We start from the raw sequence: 19462 nt of genomic DNA, 5'->3' as shown, positions 1-19462 counted from the left end.
AAAGGGGAGGCCGCAGCCTCAACCACTTAGCGAGGCCCTGAGCCACTTACCAGACTCTATCCCAAAGTAAAAAAAATTAAAAGGGCTGAGGGTGTGCCTCGGTGGTTAAGCACCCCTGGATTCAATCAATCTCTGGCACCTTATCTATCTATGGATCTACTTATTTATATTTCACATTTTTTCTCATACCGATATATTGACATAATTCTCTACATATTCTACCTGAGAGTGGTTGGTGCTTATTGAAAAATCCTCCAATTTGCACACGCTGGTGCAGGATGGGCAGATTTTTCACTATTGATTTCTGAGCTGAAGGCAGAATTGCAAACCTAGTCCTGACCTGATCTCATTTGTTAAGTAAAAGGATTCTTTGAAACGTGTGGGTCACGTTGGCAACTGACCTGACCGATATTTTGGAATCTTGTTTTCAAGGTGGAGTGAAATACTTTGAACCTAGGAACCAAGGAAATCTCGGGATAATTATAAAGGTGTATCAACATAGGTTCTCTGTATCTTTAGGTATTGAGTAGACATATGTGACTGTATGTAATTTAGATGTCTGTGGTGTATACATGTGGGTGCCTATATATGCATATATAAATATATGTAGATGTGTGTGTGCATACACACACACAAACACACATACACAAATTTATATATCCATTTCTCTTATAGAAAGTTCATTGCAGGAAACCCCCCACAATGAGCAGATTCTGAAGACCCCCCCAAGTCCCTTTTATAAAATGACACAAGATTGACATGCAACCCGTCCACATTGTCTTATGCACTTTAAATATTTTCTGGATGACACATAAATGACGGAAAATTCTGCAAAGACCCAGGTTTTCTTTTTAGATATTTATTTTTTTTTTCTTGTAGTCGGACACAAAATCTTTATTTTATTTATTTATTTTTATGTGGTGCTGAGGATGGAACCCAGGGCCTCTCACGTGCGAGGCGAGCGCTCTACCTCTGAGCCACAATCCCAGCCCCCAAACACAGGTTTTCTTCCAAATTATTTTTACTCATGATTGCTTGAATCCGTGAATATAGAAATCATGGACGGTCACCAAGATTTTTCAATGTCCTAAATATATAGATAGACGATAATAGATAATAAATAGACATGCACTTGTACTTTATTATATTCAGTATGTATCTTTTTAACACTATACATGCAATTTTATATTTTTATGCATAGAACATATATTCAAATTTTTATTTATAAATATATCCTGAACTGCCTAGAAAAATAGGTAGAGATGTAGATATACTTTGGTATTGGTAGTACATCTTTTTTATTTTTTATTATCGTCTATCTATATATTTATTTATTTTTTTTGGATACCACAGATTGAACTCCAACTCAGAGCACTTAACCCCTGAGCCCCATCCCCAGCCTTATTTTGTGTTTTATTTAGAGACAGGGCCTCACTGAGTTGCTTAGGGCCTTGCTAAGTTGTAGAGGCTGGCCTCCAACTTGCTATCCTCTGGACTCGGCCTCCCCAGCCTCTCGGATTACAGGCCTATGCCACCCTGCGCAGTTTCATCTATTATTTACTTTGTACCAAAAAGTTCTATCTCAATCCTCATTAAAAGAGCCTACTTCTTGTCTCTTACACGTTTCAAAAATCACCTTTGTGTGCCTTCCCTAAATGCAAAGTCAGAGTCGTTTATCATATGTTTAATTGACCCAGTAAAGAAGAATGAAACCCAAATAAAGCCATTAAATTCTCATTAGCTGTTCCTGCTGCCGATGTGTCTGAGGATGAGGTTGGTGCTTTCCCTATTAAAAAAAAAAGTATAATAATAATAAAGAGGAAGAAAGGAAAGATACATGCAACAGAAGTTGGAAGGACACTTCGTTTCTTATGTGCAAAGAAGGCTTCTTAAACTGGTGGGTACACATCTGTCATCCCAGCCACTTGGGAGGCCGAGACTGGAGGATCGCGAGTTCAAAGCCAGCCTCAGCCAAAGCAAGGCCCTAAGCAACTCAGGGAGACCCTGTCTCTAAATAAAATGCAAAATAGGGCTGGGGACGGGGCTCAGGGGTTGAGGGCCCCTGAGTGCAATCCCCAGTCCCCCACTCCAAAATAATAATAATAATAATAATAATAATAATAATAATAATAATAAATGACATAGTTGGTGCTTCTACCAGAAGTGAGGAATGAGGTCCTGGTGAAGTATAAATCTAAATACACTGGTTGGGACCAAAATGGCTATAGCCATCCTTCATTTTTCCCTTTAATTAAAAATTAATTAATTTTTAAATTTAGAGACAGGGCTTTGCTAATTTGCTGAGGCCGGCCTCCAACTTGCAATCCTCCTACCTCAGCCTTCCAAGTCATGGGGACGACAGGCGTGCACCATTGCATCCGGTTTGCTCTTTTTTTTTTTTATACCAAATCACATAGTAGGTCCTGAGACCTGTGGTAGACCACCTGCCTGGCATGCCCAAAGCCCCAGGGGTCCATCCTCAGAACAAAATAAAGGGGTAAGGGATGAGGTTGGGAACCAAGCACACTATGCACCCCCCTCCCCCATGAAAAACTTCAAGTGCTGTTGCAATTCGAGAATGGGAAGATCTTTCTAGAATGGCCAACCAAAGCCACAAACCCATGCATCTCTTTGGAGGGGGTCAGCTGCCATCTCTATGTAGGGATTTTTTTTTTTTTTTTTTTTTTTTTTTTTTTTTTGGTCCAGGAGGTATTTCAGGTCGAGTGGATATCGCCCCCTGGTGTCCGGGAGGAGTTACTGAGTCCCCAGGTGGAGGAACAGCAGCTCCCTGGATCTTATTTCAAGGGTCCAGACAGCCTCCTGCCCAAATGAGCTGAGAGGAGGCCACGCTGATGCACGGACCCCAGACCACGGTGTCCCCCTCTGACCGCGGAAATGCTCTGGATGTTTGCTGTCGAGATTGCATCTGGGCTCAGATGGGGCAGGTGCCTGGGGATGTGGAGGGAGACCTGCCTCCTTTGGGTCTGATCCTTTGCTTTTTCCTCTTGGGAATTAAAGCATTTTGGATGCAGAAGGAGAAATTGGGAAATGGGCCTCTGGTTCTCCACTGGCCTCCTGCCGTCTCTGGACTGTCCGGGTGGGGAGAGATGGCCCCGGGTTTGCTCAGCTCCGAGAGTTGGTGGCGGTTTTACAGATCCTGCCTGTGCCTCTCAGAGACCTTTAATGGCGAGATGGTATCGGGCTGCAGCCGGCTTATCTGGGTTTTCCAAGTCCTCTGGCCTATTCTTTGAGAACAAAATAAATGTGTTTTTCTTTACCTTTGAAACATGCACTGAGTTCCTCGCCGCAGAGCCCCGGAGCCCAACAGACAGAGCACTGTTTGTCCTGGTGGCTCGGCGCTTCATAAAAGCTCTCTATCTAATAGACGCCGGGCGGCAAAATCACCCCGAGGGGGAAAGAGGAGGCATCTTTACCCCTTTTCATGTCTTGGGCAACAATAAAAAACAGAGGCCCAGCCTTTTCCTGGCAGATCTCAGTTAAATAGAAAAGACTTGAGATTCCTTTTGCAAGATACGTAAAAGACACATGAGGTGTCACATCGAAGCAGACATCTTTCCAAAAACATGTAGAGAGAAAAATGTCATGGATCCGAACTGGATGATTTTTCAAACATGTAAATGTTGCTAACTAGGTAAGAAAATTCACGATATATGGACTTAGACATATATATATATATATATATATGCATATAAGCATACAAATATGCATAGGCACACATAGGCACTGTATACAGTTGGCATTTAGTAAACAGGATATTGTGTGTTTTGTTCGACTTTTCTGTTGCTGTGACCAAAATACACAATAAGAACAATTTAAAGTTTACTTGGAGCTCATGGAATTAGATGTCTCAGTTCATATACAAGTGGTTCCATGGCTCTGGCCCAAGGGGAGGCAGAAGAAAATGGCGGCAGGGCCTGGAGGAGGAGAGCAGCTCAGGACAGGGCACCAGGGAGCAGAGAGAGCTTTGCTCACCAGGGACAGGACAGAGACCCCAAAGGCACAGCCCAGGGACCCCCTCCTCCAGCCACACCCCACGTGCTGCAGCCACCACCCAGTGAGTCCATTCAAGTGGATTAATCCACTTATTAGTCTACACCCAGTGAGTCCATCCAAGTGGATTAATCCACTGACTAGGTTACACCTCTCCTAACCCAATCATTTCACCTCTGAAGGTTCTTGTAGTGTCTCACACATGAGCTTTTAGAAGAAGAGAAGTCTAGTTGGGGCTCATGGTGTCCAAGGCTCAGTCCCTGGTGGCCGACTCCATGGCTCTGGCCCAAGGGGAGCAGAACAAGATGGCGGCAGGGCCTGGAGGAGGAGAGCAGCTCAGGACAGGGCACCAGGGAGCAGAGAGAGCTCTGCTCACCAGGGACAGGACAGAGACCCCAAAGGCACAGCCCAGGGACCCCCTTCTCCAGCCACACCCCACCTGCTGCAGTCACCACCCACTTAATCCACATCAGTGGATTAATCCACTATTTAGATCAAGGTTATCATAGTGTAAATATTTCACCTCTGAACATTTTTTTTCATTGTCTAACACATGAGCACGGGGGGATACCTCATATCCAAACCTGAACAATGTGGTACACTATATAAAGCTATATTGTATGCCACTTAGAGTATACAGGTGGCATACACTGTGGTACAGAGCGTACAATATGCACTGTTCCTGTGTACACTGTATACAGTAAACACAGGATAGACTCTAGTCTACAATAAGGTGGCCCGGGAGCCTTCTTTCCCTAGCAATCGCTCAGGTGTTAAAATAATTGTATTGGGAGATGATGGATAATGTTTCTTGAATTCTCTGTTGTGACAAGACTCTCATTGCTATTCTTCACCTCCATCTCTCGCCTCCAAGGGTGATTATTGTGCCCACGGTGTGGGAGACCGAGGGAGGGCCAGGTGGGGGTCAAGAACTTGCTCAAGGTGTGCAGGGCTCTAGAAAACACCAACTGTTTCCTGGTCATTTCCTGACGGGTATCCCATACTCTCATGGGCCCCTTTGAGACAGAAACAGCAAAATGGTGCGAGTCTGTGTCCGAGCCGTTTATGCAACAGCAATGCACGTTTTTATTTGATGTTCCGTGCTAAAATCCCAGCATCTGTCCATGGACTTCAATGTCCGTTCTTGATGGAGATAGAGAGTGCTCACTGGGTCAGCCCGAGTAGCCTCTGAAATCCAGAATCCTCTCCGTCCCTCCTGTCCACATGGGGGGATAGTTTTTATGCATTTATTTAATTTTATTTTTAAGGTGGTATCTCTAGTGTTCCGTGGAGATGTTTCGCACCATTCCTGACCTGTACCCCGAGGAGCCACACAGTCCCCCCCAAAGTATTTCCAAACACTGTCCATTGTCCCTATGGGACAAATGACCCGTGGTTTGAGATGGACCAGGTCAAAGCGATTTGAAATACCAAATTCGCCTGGAGGCATGGAATTGTTCCAATTCCTGGAGTAAAAGGAATTCCATGCATTGCAAAAGCAGGGAGATTGTGGGGAACAATCATCCTTCACACCCAGAGGGACTTACCTTTGGTTTCAAAATGGTAGCCGCACCTTGGATGGAAGCAGAACCGTGCCTGGGTCGAGCTCAGCCATGATCACGGGCCATGACCCTGTCACGGATCCCCACGGGGCGGGGTGGGGGTGGGTGGTCGTGCAGAGATTTCCGTGCATTGGAGGGTGACCTCGTTTCTCTAACCTCTGCTCCTGTCTCCGCAGGGATCCGAACCAGCCCGTCCCCCAGGACACCAAGTTCATCCACACCAAGCCCAACCGCTTCGAGGAGGTGGCCTGGTCCAAGTACAACCCCAAGGACCAGCTGTACCTGCACATCGGCCTCAAGCCCCGGGTGAGGGACCATTACCGGGCCACCAAGGTGGCCTTCTGGCTGGAGCTGGTCCCCCACTTGCACAACTTGAATGAGATCTTCCAGTACGTGTCCACCACCACCAAAGTCCCTCCCCCGGACCTGACCTCGTTCCCCTACGGCACCCGCCGCTCCCCGGCCAAGATCTGGCCCACCACCAAGCGGCCGGCCATCACCCCGGCCCACGGCCCCAAGCACAGCCAGGACTCGCACAAGACGGGGCCCGAGGACACGACGGTCCTCATCGAGACCAAGCGCGACTACTCCACCGAGCTGAGCGTCACCATCGCCGTGGGCGCCTCGCTGCTCTTCCTCAACATCCTGGCCTTCGCCGCGCTCTACTACAAGAAGGACAAGCGGCGCCACGAGACGCACCGGCGCCCCAGCCCGCAGCCGCGCAACGCCACCAACGACATCGCGCACATCCAGAGCGAGGAGATCCTGTCGCTGCAGATGAAGCAGCTGGACCACGACCACGAGTGCGAGTCCCTGCAGGCGCACGACACGCTGCGGCTCACCTGCCCGCCCGACTACACGCTCACCCTGCGCAGGTCCCCGGACGACATCCCACTCATGACGCCCAACACCATCACCATGATCCCCAACACGCTGACGGGCATGCAGCCCCTGCACACCTTCAACACCTTCAGCGGGGGCGGGCAGAACAGTACCAACCTGCCCCACGGACACTCCACCACCCGCGTATAGCTGCGCGGCGGTCCCCTCCCCGCCCGCCCTCCGCGGCGGCCGCCCCCTGTGTCCCCTCCAGCCAGAAACAGAACCCGGCGGCGCCCCCATCTCCCACCCAGGACAGGTTGGCATCCCCCTAGGACTGAGGATCGGAAAAGGAAAAAAAAAATAGAAAAAAGAAAAAGGCAGGGTCGTCACGGTGACCCTGCCGACCACCTGTCCCCTCCCCGCCCCTCTGCACCCCCCCGCCCCCCCCCATCCACTTCTGACCCTGTGAAATGTGAAAAAAGCATCCATTTCTGTGACCACACTGCTTTAAAGATCCCCACCATGCCCCCAGGGGACGCTTGGGTGCCCCCCCCCCCCAGGAACTTCCCGATTCCCACCACCACGAGGTGACAAAAGGCAGTTGACGTTCCTGGAACTCAGCCAAGGATATCGGATTTTTTTTTTTTTTTAAATCACAGTTGGGGGAGGGAAAAAAACACAAAAAACGCATCCATCAATCATGTCCTTCATGTGCCACACCAGGGGACGGCGGAACCTGGGCCAAGGAAGTGCCCCTGGGGTCCTCGGTCACCACTTGGCACCGTCTCATGGAGAGACAGAGAAGGGAGAGGAGGATTTTATTATTGAAATCAAGAGACTTCACTATGCAGGAGAATCCTTATAGTTCTGCGCAGAGCGACCCTTTTGCCCGCTTGAACTATATTTAAGAAACTTTGTACAAATCAAAAAAAAAAAAAAGTGTATATAGCCGTGAGTTTAAAACACACACACACACACACACACACACACAAAACGAGAGGGTGGGGAGGGGGGGGTGGAGAGAAAAAAAAAAGATTTAAAAACAAAACAAAAAAAAAAAAAAGCTTTTATTGGTGTTTTTAGTTTGGAAAGAGCTTTTAGCAAAAAAAACGTGGTTTTCATCGTGCTCTGAATGTATATAAATATATAAATATATATATACATGAGTCATTCCACCTGTTTCTTTCCCTGCAAAAAAAAAAAAAAAAAAAAATCAAACGACAAAAAAAAAAATGGCTTTTGTTCTTGATTCCTTGAGGTGCACAGAGACGTGGGATTTTTTTTGATGTTCTTGTTGCTCCGACTGGTTTCGTTGGTGAAGAGGGGGGTGGTGTCTTTCAAGACAGCCTGGGCCGTCCGTCCAGGGGTGAGGAGGGGACCCTCGCAGGTCCACTCCTGGGTTGCAGAAGTGCCTGCCGGGGGCGTCGGTGGCAGACCCCTTTTTGGGGGGAATTTTTCATTTTCTGGGCCTGGGTCTCGGTGCAGCCTCCATGCACACCCAGCAGCAGCGGGGACGTGGGGGAATACAAGTGTCCCTGTGTCTTCCGGGGTCCCTTTGAATCTGTTTAGGAAGATCTGCTTCCCACCCTGGGTCCCTGCCAAAATATCAAAGAAAGCCCTCTTGGAGGGGCCTGCCCGGGGCGGTCAATACCGCACTGTTTAGCTGGGCAGCTGCAGGGCCATCTTCCCCAGAAGAGGACCTGCTCAGCCTTGCTAATCGGGTGGCAGGAGGACACTCACTGTGCATTTCTCTTGGACTCAGCGGTGAGCCTTTATTGATCAGCAAACCAGTTTTTTTTTTTTCTTTAAATCATTTCTTTAAAAAAAATGTCCCTTTGAATGTCCCTTTCAGGGATATTTTTTCGAGTGTTTCAAGATGGAAGGATACAGTAGGAAAGGTCCCTGGCTCTTAGGCAAAAAAAAAAAAGTAAATAATATTCCTACACCCACCAAGAAACAGTAGCCAAAGACGTTGGAAGACAACCTACCTGGGCTCCGTTGGTGTTAATTCCAGAAATGCCTGTCTCTGATTTTAGCGTTGAGGTGGACATTCTGCCTTCTGCACCTCCCCACCTTGCAATAACAACCTTCAACTCCCCAGATCCCTGCACCAAAATCCCCGCCGCAGTGGTGTGTCCCAGCATTGAACCTGTACCTGGAACGGAGCCCTTGGGGACACCTGCATCTCCACTATAGATCCCGATCCTGCTGTCCATCTGGATTTTTGGAGAGCTCGGCTCTGTATATAAATATGTGAAATAGGATGACCGTCCCTCTCCCCCCCACCGAGCACCTGCAAACCACATTCCCCTGTCCACAGTGAAATGTCCTAGATAGGATGTCCCCGCAATTTGTTATTATTATTATTATTATTTTTTTTTTTTTTGGTTTTGTTGGAAAGCTGTGCTCAGGCCATTTCTGCAAGCTCCGCATGGGCTCCTGCCCACTGGCTCGGATGGTCCGCCTGGATGGGGGTTGAGTCTGTGTAGCGTGCACCCCGGTGTCTGTCCGGTACCTCCATCGTCTTCTGGTAGCAATATGTACAGTCCTGCGTCCGCTTCGTGGCCCTCGGGGTAGAGACAAAGCGTCCCCCGTGTTGCGTGGATAGACTTTTAGCTTTTACAGAGGATGACGATCCAAAATGCAATTTAATACGTCGCGAAGGATATCTTATTTCTACGGGAAAGAGGTTATAGAGTCTTCATAGAGTTCTATGAGAGGGAAAAAAATATACTTGCTATCTATAAAAAAAAGAGAAAAAAAATTAAGGAAAAAAAAAACTACTTTCTTAGGCTTTTATTCTTGATCTTGAAAGGCACGCAGGGTTCAATGGTTCTTTGGGTTATGATTCTGCAACTTTTGTTTTTGATTTTGCCTTAAGTAATGATAGAAGATATATATGGCTGGACACATATGTATAAACTTTTCAGCAACATTTTTAATAATAAAATATCACAGTATTTTCTAATGCTTTGTGCAAATAATTGAGCGTCTTTCCTTTCTTTGTAGGTGGTGTGGTGGCTTCTTTGATTCTTTGTGGGTGTTTTTTTTTTTGGGGGGGTGACAGGTACATCCGGTTGACAGGTGCATAGGAATTTATGTGCGATAAATGCATGTAGACTCTCATGCATTTAAAATCCCTCAAAATTGCACTTCTATCAAATATTTTGCATCGTGTGAACACAGAGATGCACACCTCACACGCCCACGTGTAAAAGCACACCCAGAGATTTACACGCTCACATCTGCATAGGAACACATGCATTGAATAGGAATTGCATCCATCGGGGTCTGAAGTTAAACCCTTAGACAATATTAGCCATTGAGGGTCACCTGCACTGACCACCGGGTTCCATCCCTGCATTCGATTTGCATTGGACGCGTGCGTCCACGTTCAAGGAAGACGCCTGGCCCCTGAGGCCATCTCAGCCAGGAGGTGGATGCATTTGGAAGGACGTCACCCCTAAGCCACATCTTTGTTCTCTGTGAGCATCATCGGGGTGGGGGGCAGAAACTTTGATCCAGGGAGTTGGAGACCAAGAGGAAGGTCCAGTTGGTTTTACTCCACGAGAAGTTGAAGGGCAGGGTCATTTCAAGTCATAGGGTGTCCTCATTTCTGTCCCCCACCTGCATGAGCGTTGGGACCATCTGTCACTATCTCCCATCGACCTTCTTTGAATGACATAGAGGGGAGCCAAATGCACCCCCCAGTTAACTGTGCATTTCCAACTTATTTCCTGCAATCTGACCGCAGGGCTGGGTTGGTTCTTCCTTTCTGCAAAATTGCTTGAAATGGTAAGGCTCCTCTCCCATCTCCTGACCCACCTGGTTAAAAAGCAGGTCATCGATAAGTAAAGCTTGTACTATGGGTACAAAAGCCACCCGGAAGAAGTCTTCTTGGGATGCAAAAATAAAACCCCCAAAATCTCATGCAGACTGAGAAATGCAATCACACCTCATTTTCAACTATTAGGAGCAATTTCATCTTAGTAGCATTATTATCCTTGCGTGTTCAAACATCTGCCCAATTTCCTTTTTTTGTGTGTGCATGTGTGGATCTGTGGATCAGCCTCCCTCTCTCTGGGGAGACGGATTATTTGTGGACATAGCTTTAAAACAAACATGCTGAGCCTGCCCGCCGTTATTAGGTTTTTGTACTATTTCGAGTATTTAAAGAGCAATTACCTTTTACAAATGACTCCCATGAGCTGCTGAACCTTGGAGATGTGTTCTCAGAAATGCATTTTTTTAAAGGCGATTTAAAAAAAAAAAAATGGTTTTCAGCTTGATGTCTTATCTTTCCTGAACGATTTGACTTGCACTTTGAGGTGGTCTTTGTTGGAAATGGTTCGCAGTTGGAGGAACAAAGCGTGCAACGTTGTGCGGAGTTTACCAAATCAATCACCCAAAGAAAGGGGGTGGGATTTGAGAGAAGTCACACTTGATTGACAGCTGCTCATAGCCAATCATGTTCACTAACTTGCTGCTCAGCTCCTGCAAATCCCCACCACCCCCCTTGGTTTGCAATATTTCTGGAGGGGGCAGCAGATTGCACCCCGGGTCCCAATTTGAAATAAGTTCTCATCGGACCTGGGTCTACCTGGAGATTTTTTTTTTTTTTTGCCATATTCTACAGCATCCCAGGAGCTTGGGGACCCTGGCCAAAGACAAAACCTACATTTGCCTCATTCAATCATTGAGAATGAAAGACTCTACCTTCGTGATCAAGGTTACATTCAGTGCAGTCACTGCAATAACTCTCTCTGCTCTCTGTCCCCCATCTCCCAGATTCAGATTTCTGTCTACATGCATGCTCCTAAGTGACAAGAAAATCTAACAGGAATTTTAGTCACTTTTTGTACTCTTGATCCTCAATTTTATCTGAGACCCAAGTGGTGGTGGATGGAGCACGCCTTATCCAAAATGCACGAGGCCAAAAGAGTTTTGGATGTTTTAGGGGACAGATGAGGTGACACGGATTGAACCCAGGGACACTCGGCCACTGAGCCCCGTCCCCAGCCCTATGTTGCATTGTATTTAGAGACAGGGTCTCCCTGAGTGGCTTAGGGCCTCCCTTTGGCTGAGGCTGGCTTTGAACTCACGATCCTCCTGCCTCAGCCTCCCGAGCTGCTGGGATGACAGGTGTGTGTCACCACGTCTGGCTAATAGTTTCGGATTTTGAATATTTTTCAGCTTTTAGAATTTTCGTATATACATCATTAGATGTCCAGGGAATGGGACCCAAGTCTAAAAACAAAAGTCCCTTATATTTTGTTTGCATCTTATTCACATAGCGAGGCCCTGAGCAGCTCAGGGAGACCCTGTCTCTAAATAAAATGCAAAATAGGGCTGGGGAGGGGGCTCAGGGGTCGAGTGCCCCTGGGTTCAATCCCTGGTAAATAATAATAATAATAATAATAATAATAATAATAATAATAAAAACAGCAAATTATAGATGTGTTCTAAAATGGACCTTGGAAGTGTTCTTCCAATATTAGGTTACAGAAAAGAATTGTTGGTTTTTATTTCTCTGGGAAATGGTCTGCAACCTCGATTTATCTTATCGACTAAGGTGGTCCATGTCAAAATTCAGCCTTTAGAAGCCGAGAACCCTGAGATTTTTTCAGGGAAGATTCATTGAAATAGGAAGAATATCCACTCACAGCACCGACAGGAAGACGAACAGCATAAATGCAGTATTTCTAGGAAAAAAGCATCCCCAAATTGGACTTTTATTATAAGAATACGCCCCGTGATGGACAGAAGCAGATCCTTTGTTCTTCAGAGATAATATTAGTACGATCACATACACTAAAAATCTCATAGATCATCTTAACAATGCAATCATATATTGCATTAAGGTGATCAATTACAATGTTGACAATACAATTACAGAATGCTAAAATACAATTATCTGCCATGGGACGATTATAGACCATAATACAATGATGCATTCACTATTCAGATACAGAGTCATACATAATTGCATATCAATCATATGTGCTGATAATGCAAAAATTCTTTATAATATGAACAAGTTGATCCACCAAGATTATTTTCTTCGTGGTATTTATTTTCATGCCTTTTCTTTCCGAGGTAGAGACGACAGCACTTCATGGAAGCAAGCTCCCTCCACCCAGAGCCCACATCCCTGGTCCATTTCCAAGGTACCGTCAAGGTCACCCTGGGCCAGACATGGAGGTCAGGAGTCTCATGCAGTCACTCACTCTGGGTGTCGATATGGAAGAATTGGCTTCCTTCTTCCTTCTGTCTCCTCTCTTTATTTCCTTCTCCCCAATTTCCTCGTCTCCCCGCTAAACATCCTCTGAAGGTATATCCCTGTGAGATGAAGGAAAGGAGGACACAGATACATATTGGGGCATTTTGTGTAAGATTTTTCTTTTTTTGCAGGAGGGTACCGGGGATGGACCTCAGAGGCACTTGACCCCTGAGCCCCATCCCCAGCCCTATTTTGTATTTTATTTAGAGACAGGGTCTCCCTGAGCTGCTTTCAGCCTCGCTTTGGCTGAGGCTGGCTTTGAACTCTCGATCCTCCTACGTCAGCCTCCCAAGCTGCTGGGATGACAGGACTGCACCACCACACCCAGCCAGAATGTCTTTTTAACGCTGAATAGAGTTCCATCTTGAAGGCATCGTACATTTTCCTTCTTGAGTTATTTGTCGTTATTCTTGATATCAACATTATTCAAAGTTATACTAATCACGGAAAACAAAGTCACATCGAACATGTGCTGAGTCTCTCTGCCTTAGCATCTTTGGGATCCACCTCGTGACACGGACACGGTATCATTCAACCCACCAAGAGATCAGTTGACACCCGTGTAGCAATTTCCCCGACTTCTCATTATTGCCCCAGTCACATAAAAGCCATTTTTTTTGCTAATATTAAAAAACCATAGTATCAATGACCACTTGCATATTCCAGCTCCACTGATATGTATGTCACCTCCTGCAAGAAAACCAAAGGTGGTGTTCTTCTTCCTCTTGCAGAGGTGACTTTTAATGGCTCTGGGTGCCTACAAGCCATATCTACAGCTGACCACGTGCATGTGTGCCAAGGAACTACTATGGAAAGACATCGTGTATGCCACACGAGGATGAATCTGCATAGATTTACATTCATGCATAATTACGTCTATAATTGCACATGTGCACATATAATTATATACAACCCATTTGTTCCCATGGCACAAAACGGAAGGTCGGTCTAAGACGAATGATAACAAGAAAGGATTTCCTGATGGATCCCTAAGTGATATCAACCTCCGATGCCTATTCATCTGTTTCTATTTTTCTCACGCCTCTGCATCCATATTTCGATGAGAAACACCTTTTAGCAAAGAAAACCCAACCCAACCAAACCCATCAATCAAACTCCAGTTCCATGCCACGGGTCCCATGAAGCAACCAGAGCCGACCAGTAGGTGGCGCCCTCTGCTCTGCCTCCAGACAGCCACCTTCTGAGGCAGGAAAGGGGGGACTTGCAGGAGAGCAAGATGGTGAGCCTGGGGAGAGTGTCACCAAGGGCCACCCGAGCGCCCACACGTCCCGTGTCCACCTTCCTGCCCACTCGCCCCTGGCCCTGGCAGCGCAGGAGAGTGCACCATGGGGTGGCATGACCCAGGAGCAGCCTGAGCTCCTGCAGAACCCCTCCCAGCCCCCAGGCACCACCTGCATCCCATCCTGGGTCTGTTCCTCCATCAGTGAGGAGTGGAGCTGTGCAGAAGTCCATGGAGACGCGCCTGGGTCACCTCCTTTAACTCCCTGCACATGTCCCAAGTGTCACACTGGGGGCTGGCAACCAGTCAGCCTGGGGTAATGGCCACTCTGCAGAACCCAAGGTGGAGGACTTTTTTTTTTCTATTTTTCTTTTTTTTTTTTTGCATTTGCAGGAGTGGACATTGAACCCTGGCCTGCAGGAAAGGTCTGTATCAGGAGCGAAGCCCTACATGCAATTGAGAACCAAAATAGGATTTAGTTCTTTTGCATCACAGTGAAAACTCTGATGTCAAAGTAATTTCTTTTCTCCTTTTATTAAAGATTTCACTTGAAATTCTGTTATATCTTATAATGTATTGTTTTCCACTAAAGGAAAAAAACATCGCCTTGCATTAGAACATACTCTGATCCTTTCTGATTTAAAGCTAAGAGAACAAATTCTACTACCAAATGATTTCTTAGCATTCTTTTAACTTCAGTGCAATCGAGGGACGTGGGTTCAAGTGTTTTTTTTTTGGGGGGGGGGTTAGGTACCAGGCATTGAACTCAGAGGCACTTGACCCCTGAGCCCCCTCCCCAGCCCTATTTTGCATTTTATTTAGAGACAGAGTCTCACTGAGTTGCTGAGGGCCTCACTTTGGCTGAGGCTGGCTTTGAACTTGCAATCCTCCTGCCTCAGCCTCCTGAGTCGCTGGGATTGTAGGCATGTACCATTATGTCTGGCTCTTTTTTTATTTCTTTATTTTTCCATTCATATGAGTGCAAAAATGAAAAGTGGTCATTTCCGCCATATGCAGATTCTCAGAATGTGACCACCCTCGCCCCCATCAAGTTTTTAAAAGAATCAAATTTTTAACTCCTTTGTGCTGAAACCTGAGCCCGAGTTTCCTCGATTCACCTTTTGCAATAGTGGGAAGAGTCTGGCCTCTCCGGCCTCCTGAATACCTCCTCCTGGAGCTGAATGCTCATGATGTGGTCACGACAGAGGGAGCCCCCTGAAGTATAAATGAGAACAGTCTCCTTTGCTCTTTAACGGGCGGAAGTGAGAAAAGCCACTCGCTGTCACCTGGTTCTGTCTTGTGCCCAAGGCGTCGGAGGCTTGGAAGAGCTTGTTATTGCAGAAACCAACGAGAAAGGGAAGGAGGCTGATTGATGTTTTATTGAGCACCACGTTAAAAGTGTGACATGATCATTTGCACTGGTCGATGGCAGAATGTCCTGATCGTTCCTACGTCCCCGGGACACTCCTCATATATACTAGAAATCCTAAATCAATGGCAATCGTACCAGAGAAGGATTGTGAATTATTGAGTAACGTTGGCAGTTTTTGCAAAGACATTTGCATATCTGTGGTTTTTTCTCGTGGGTTTCCGTGAAATGCAATTGAAGACGTGGATATCGGAACGTGGGAGATCATCAAGATAACGTTCTGATGCCGTTTTGGGATCTGAAAGAGACTGTCACCGTGTTTGACAACACGGAAATTCAGAATTTGCACCTGCTGATCTTCAAATATTACCCATTTTGGGGAATATCACAATGCACTCAATATTCAGGGGCAATCTCAAATAATTTGTCAGAAACCCAAGTTGCAGGGTAGGTTTTAATAGATGGAATTATCTTGCAAAATGTTGTATTAATGATACCAATAAAGCTAACCTTTTCCTATTTTTATTTCGTTAGTTTGGGGTACTGGGGATGAACTGAGGGGTGTCCTACCACTGAGCTGCACATTCTTTTTTATTTTATTTTTAAATTTTAAGACAGGGTCTTGCTAAGTGGCCGAGGCTGGCCTCTAACAGGTGATCCTCCTGCCTCAGCCTCCATGTCCCTAGGAATACAGCAGTGTACCCCCAGCCCTGGCCTCCAAATTTTAAAAGCCACATAAATGGAAAAACGTAAGTAGAAAAATACAAACCTTTACAAGAAAATGAGACAGACTATCTCCCAATTGACAAGTCTTGGGGGAAAAAAATTGTTCTTATCAGGAGAGAGCTCTACTGAAAAATTTCCTACTTCATTTTTTTTTAAGAATCAGACCAGCCATCCCAATCCTGAGACCATGTGACTTCAGTTAAAATTAGAGCAAAAACCTCCTGTCACATCCTGGTTTTATCATTATTCTCTCGACCCCATTGTAAAATTCATTCTCTCTGAATGAGTGTTGGTCCTTGTAATTACTCTCAGTTGCCTGTCGGCGATGACCATGTGACATCCCTAAAAGGTACGACCGTGTCCTTGTAAAATTAATACGAACATCATTTCATCTGGGTCCTGTTCAGTTCGTCGGAATCTAGTTAAATGTCAAAGCTTTAACATTTCTGCGGAGAAGGGCGTATTTCTACTAAATCATAAACCCGAGAGAGCCTCTAAGACTGGGCTAAGGAGACAGTGGGCGCCATCTTGAATTTCTCTCCACAAGGAAAAGGGGATAATTTTGGACTCATTTCTAAGAGGTGGCCACTGGGTCAATAATCGGCTCCAAATGGTCCAGATCTTTGGGATTTCTACATTATTTCCACCATCGTCCCCTTCAGGATGGACTTCTCTGAAGGTGTACAATCTCCATCCTACATGGCCATCCCCATGTGGAAGGAGAGGGCAGTAGGAGAAATGGGAACTTCCTTTCCAATATCCTGAGGAAGGTCAGGAATGGACACTTCCTGTTTGTGGTGGTCAGCAAAGAGGGTCAGTTGACATGAATTCTTCTAGGGACCAGCCTCACAGCATCATGGATACAAGGAATGACCTCCAAAATCCTTGAATTCTTTCACATGCAAAAAGAAATGCGTCACATGATACTAAATATTTGGGTTTCGATTCCACTTACCCAACTGAGTACGTTGGGAAATCAAAATGAGGTCATTAATGCATTTTTTTTAAATAATAGGACAAGTTTTTAAAAAGTTCCTACTATGTACCTGAAAGTTTACTACCACGTCATCGATGTATATGGGGTTGATGGAGCTGTCCGTAGATCTCAGATGAGACATTCAGGGAGAAGATATTGGATCTGGAAGGTCTAGAGCTCATCAATAGCTAACATGAGATCAAAATCCACCTCTGATTGATTGATTGATCGATTTTTAAATTCATTTATGATCTTAGGAAATCAACCCTCTGCCTTCCAGGCAAGCCATCTACCCAGGAGCTACACCTTTGACCCATGGTTCACCTCTATGGCCTCTCAAGGTCCTTCATATTGACTATGGTCATCTGTTCCCTAATGAACCAGGCGCCATCTTGTATTTCACGCCAAGGTGTACAGAAGAGGAAGGAGCTTAATCAATAGATCTTGAGCCACGTTGTAGCTATGACAACCGAGTCCACCATGAATACCAACTCAGGTACCACAAAGGTAGAGCCTTCGTTTCTCCCGATCATCCAATTCAGCCCTAGAATTTTCTATGCATGGACAGAGGTGGACTTGAAATTTAGAAGCGAGAACTTTAATGTTGTCTTCTGTGCCTTAAGAGCCAGCGTGATGGTATGGCTAATCTGAGAAATTCTAGAATTATATTGATAAATCCAATAGAAGCAAAAAAACATACCTATCCCAATACCCTTCGAAGAAAGCGATGAATTATGCCAATTCCAGTTCAGGCACGAGGAGTCTCTGAGTTTCACCCAAACCTGTTCCCAGATGTGTGGCTCCATATCGAGCCTCTGTGGCAAATGTGCTCGACGGTTCTTATTTCTCAAGTGCACTTCCCAGTGGCAATTCCAACGCTAAAGGGATAAGATTACCCCCAAAACTCTGCATGAATTAGAGATGGTGGAACTAGCTAATTTCTCCAAGTTCTCTGGGATTTTTTTTTACTAAAGACATCAGGTGAGATGCCCTACTTCAGATGAAGATTTCACACTGAACACCATGTAAATATGCTCAGCACAGAGGTCTTGGGATTTGCACATGGACTTTCAAATGCGACCACCTGGGGAATATAAGCAACACCAGAAAAATAAAAGAATAAAGAAGCCCAGAACTAGAATAAGAGACAGTGAATGTCACCACTGACTGGTCTACTGTCCTCTCGGTGACGATACCAAAGAGTGTGAGATCCGTTCTGTTTCATTCTATTCCTTTTTCATCCCCCAAATTATCTTGCTATTCCTTTTATCTCTGCTTCTAATTTATATTGGGAAATCATTCTCATCCCATCATCAGTACGGTCAACGTCACCCACGTCATCGTCACCAACATCACCACCACCATCTTCCTTCTCTCATCTCCCACATTGTGGGGGTGCTCACTGTGACCATCACTATCGTCAGCACGGTCCACACCATTCACTGGCACCATTATTATCACCATCGACATTGCCAACGCCTTCCGTGACTATCTGACTGTCAACATCCTTATCGTCATCGTCACCACCACCATCACCACTATCACCACCATCACCACCACCATCACCACCACCATCACCACCATCACCATCACCATCACCACCACCACCATCACCATCATCATCACCACCACCACCATCACCATCATCATCACCACCATCATCACCACCACCACCACCATCATCATCACCACCACCACCATCACCATCATCATCACCACCACCACCACCATCATCATCTCCATCACCACCACCATCATCTCCATATCTCCATTACTACCACCATCATCATCTCCATATCACCATCATCATCATTATCACTATCATCTCCATCATCACCACCACCACCACCATCATCACCACCACCATCATCATCACCACCACCACCACCATCATCATCTCCATATCACCATCATCATCATTATCACTATCATCTCCATCATCATCACCCCTCCACCATCACCACCACCACCACCATCATCACCACCACCACCACCATCACCATCACCACCATCACCACCACCATCACCATCACCATCATCATCACCACCATCATCACCACCACCACCACCATCACCATCACCACCATCACCACCACCACCATCACCATCATCATCACCACCATCATCACCACCACCACCACCATCATCACCACCACCACCACCATCACCATCACCACCATCACCACCACCATCACCACCAGCACCATCACCATCACCACCACCACCATCACCATCACCACCAGCACCATCACCATCACCACCACCACCATCACCATCATCATCACCACCATCATCATCCTCAGATCTCCATAATCAATACCAGTATCCTCATCATCTTCTCCAACACCACCACCAGCATCATCATCATCACCACCATCACCACCATCACCACCATCATGATCATCACCACCATCACCACCATCACCACCATCATCATCCTCATATCTCCATAATTGTTACCAGCTTCATCATCATT

General features: G+C 46.1%; 1 protein-coding gene across 1 annotated transcript in view; it reads left to right on the top strand.

The window, feature by feature from the left end:
* The window catches only part of NLGN4X (neuroligin 4 X-linked), a gene marked incomplete at its 5' end in the record, with an annotated part of 30727 nt that extends 24111 nt beyond the window's left edge, over window positions 1-6616 (top strand). The window contains one exon of the mRNA XM_081276899.1: window positions 5750-6616. Coding sequence (XP_081133025.1) covers window positions 5750-6605 — 856 coding nt within the window. The 3' untranslated portion in view covers window positions 6606-6616. The remainder of the gene's footprint in view (window positions 1-5749) is intronic.
* Window positions 6617-19462: the final 12846 nt, after the last annotated feature.

The sequence above is a fragment of the Spermophilus citellus genome, assembly GCF_964194105.1.
Source record: "Spermophilus citellus genome assembly, chromosome: X".
Classification (NCBI taxonomy): domain Eukaryota; kingdom Metazoa; phylum Chordata; class Mammalia; order Rodentia; family Sciuridae; genus Spermophilus; species Spermophilus citellus.
The sequence above is the reverse complement of the archived record's forward strand: the minus strand, read 5'-3'. Positions and strand labels throughout refer to the sequence as shown.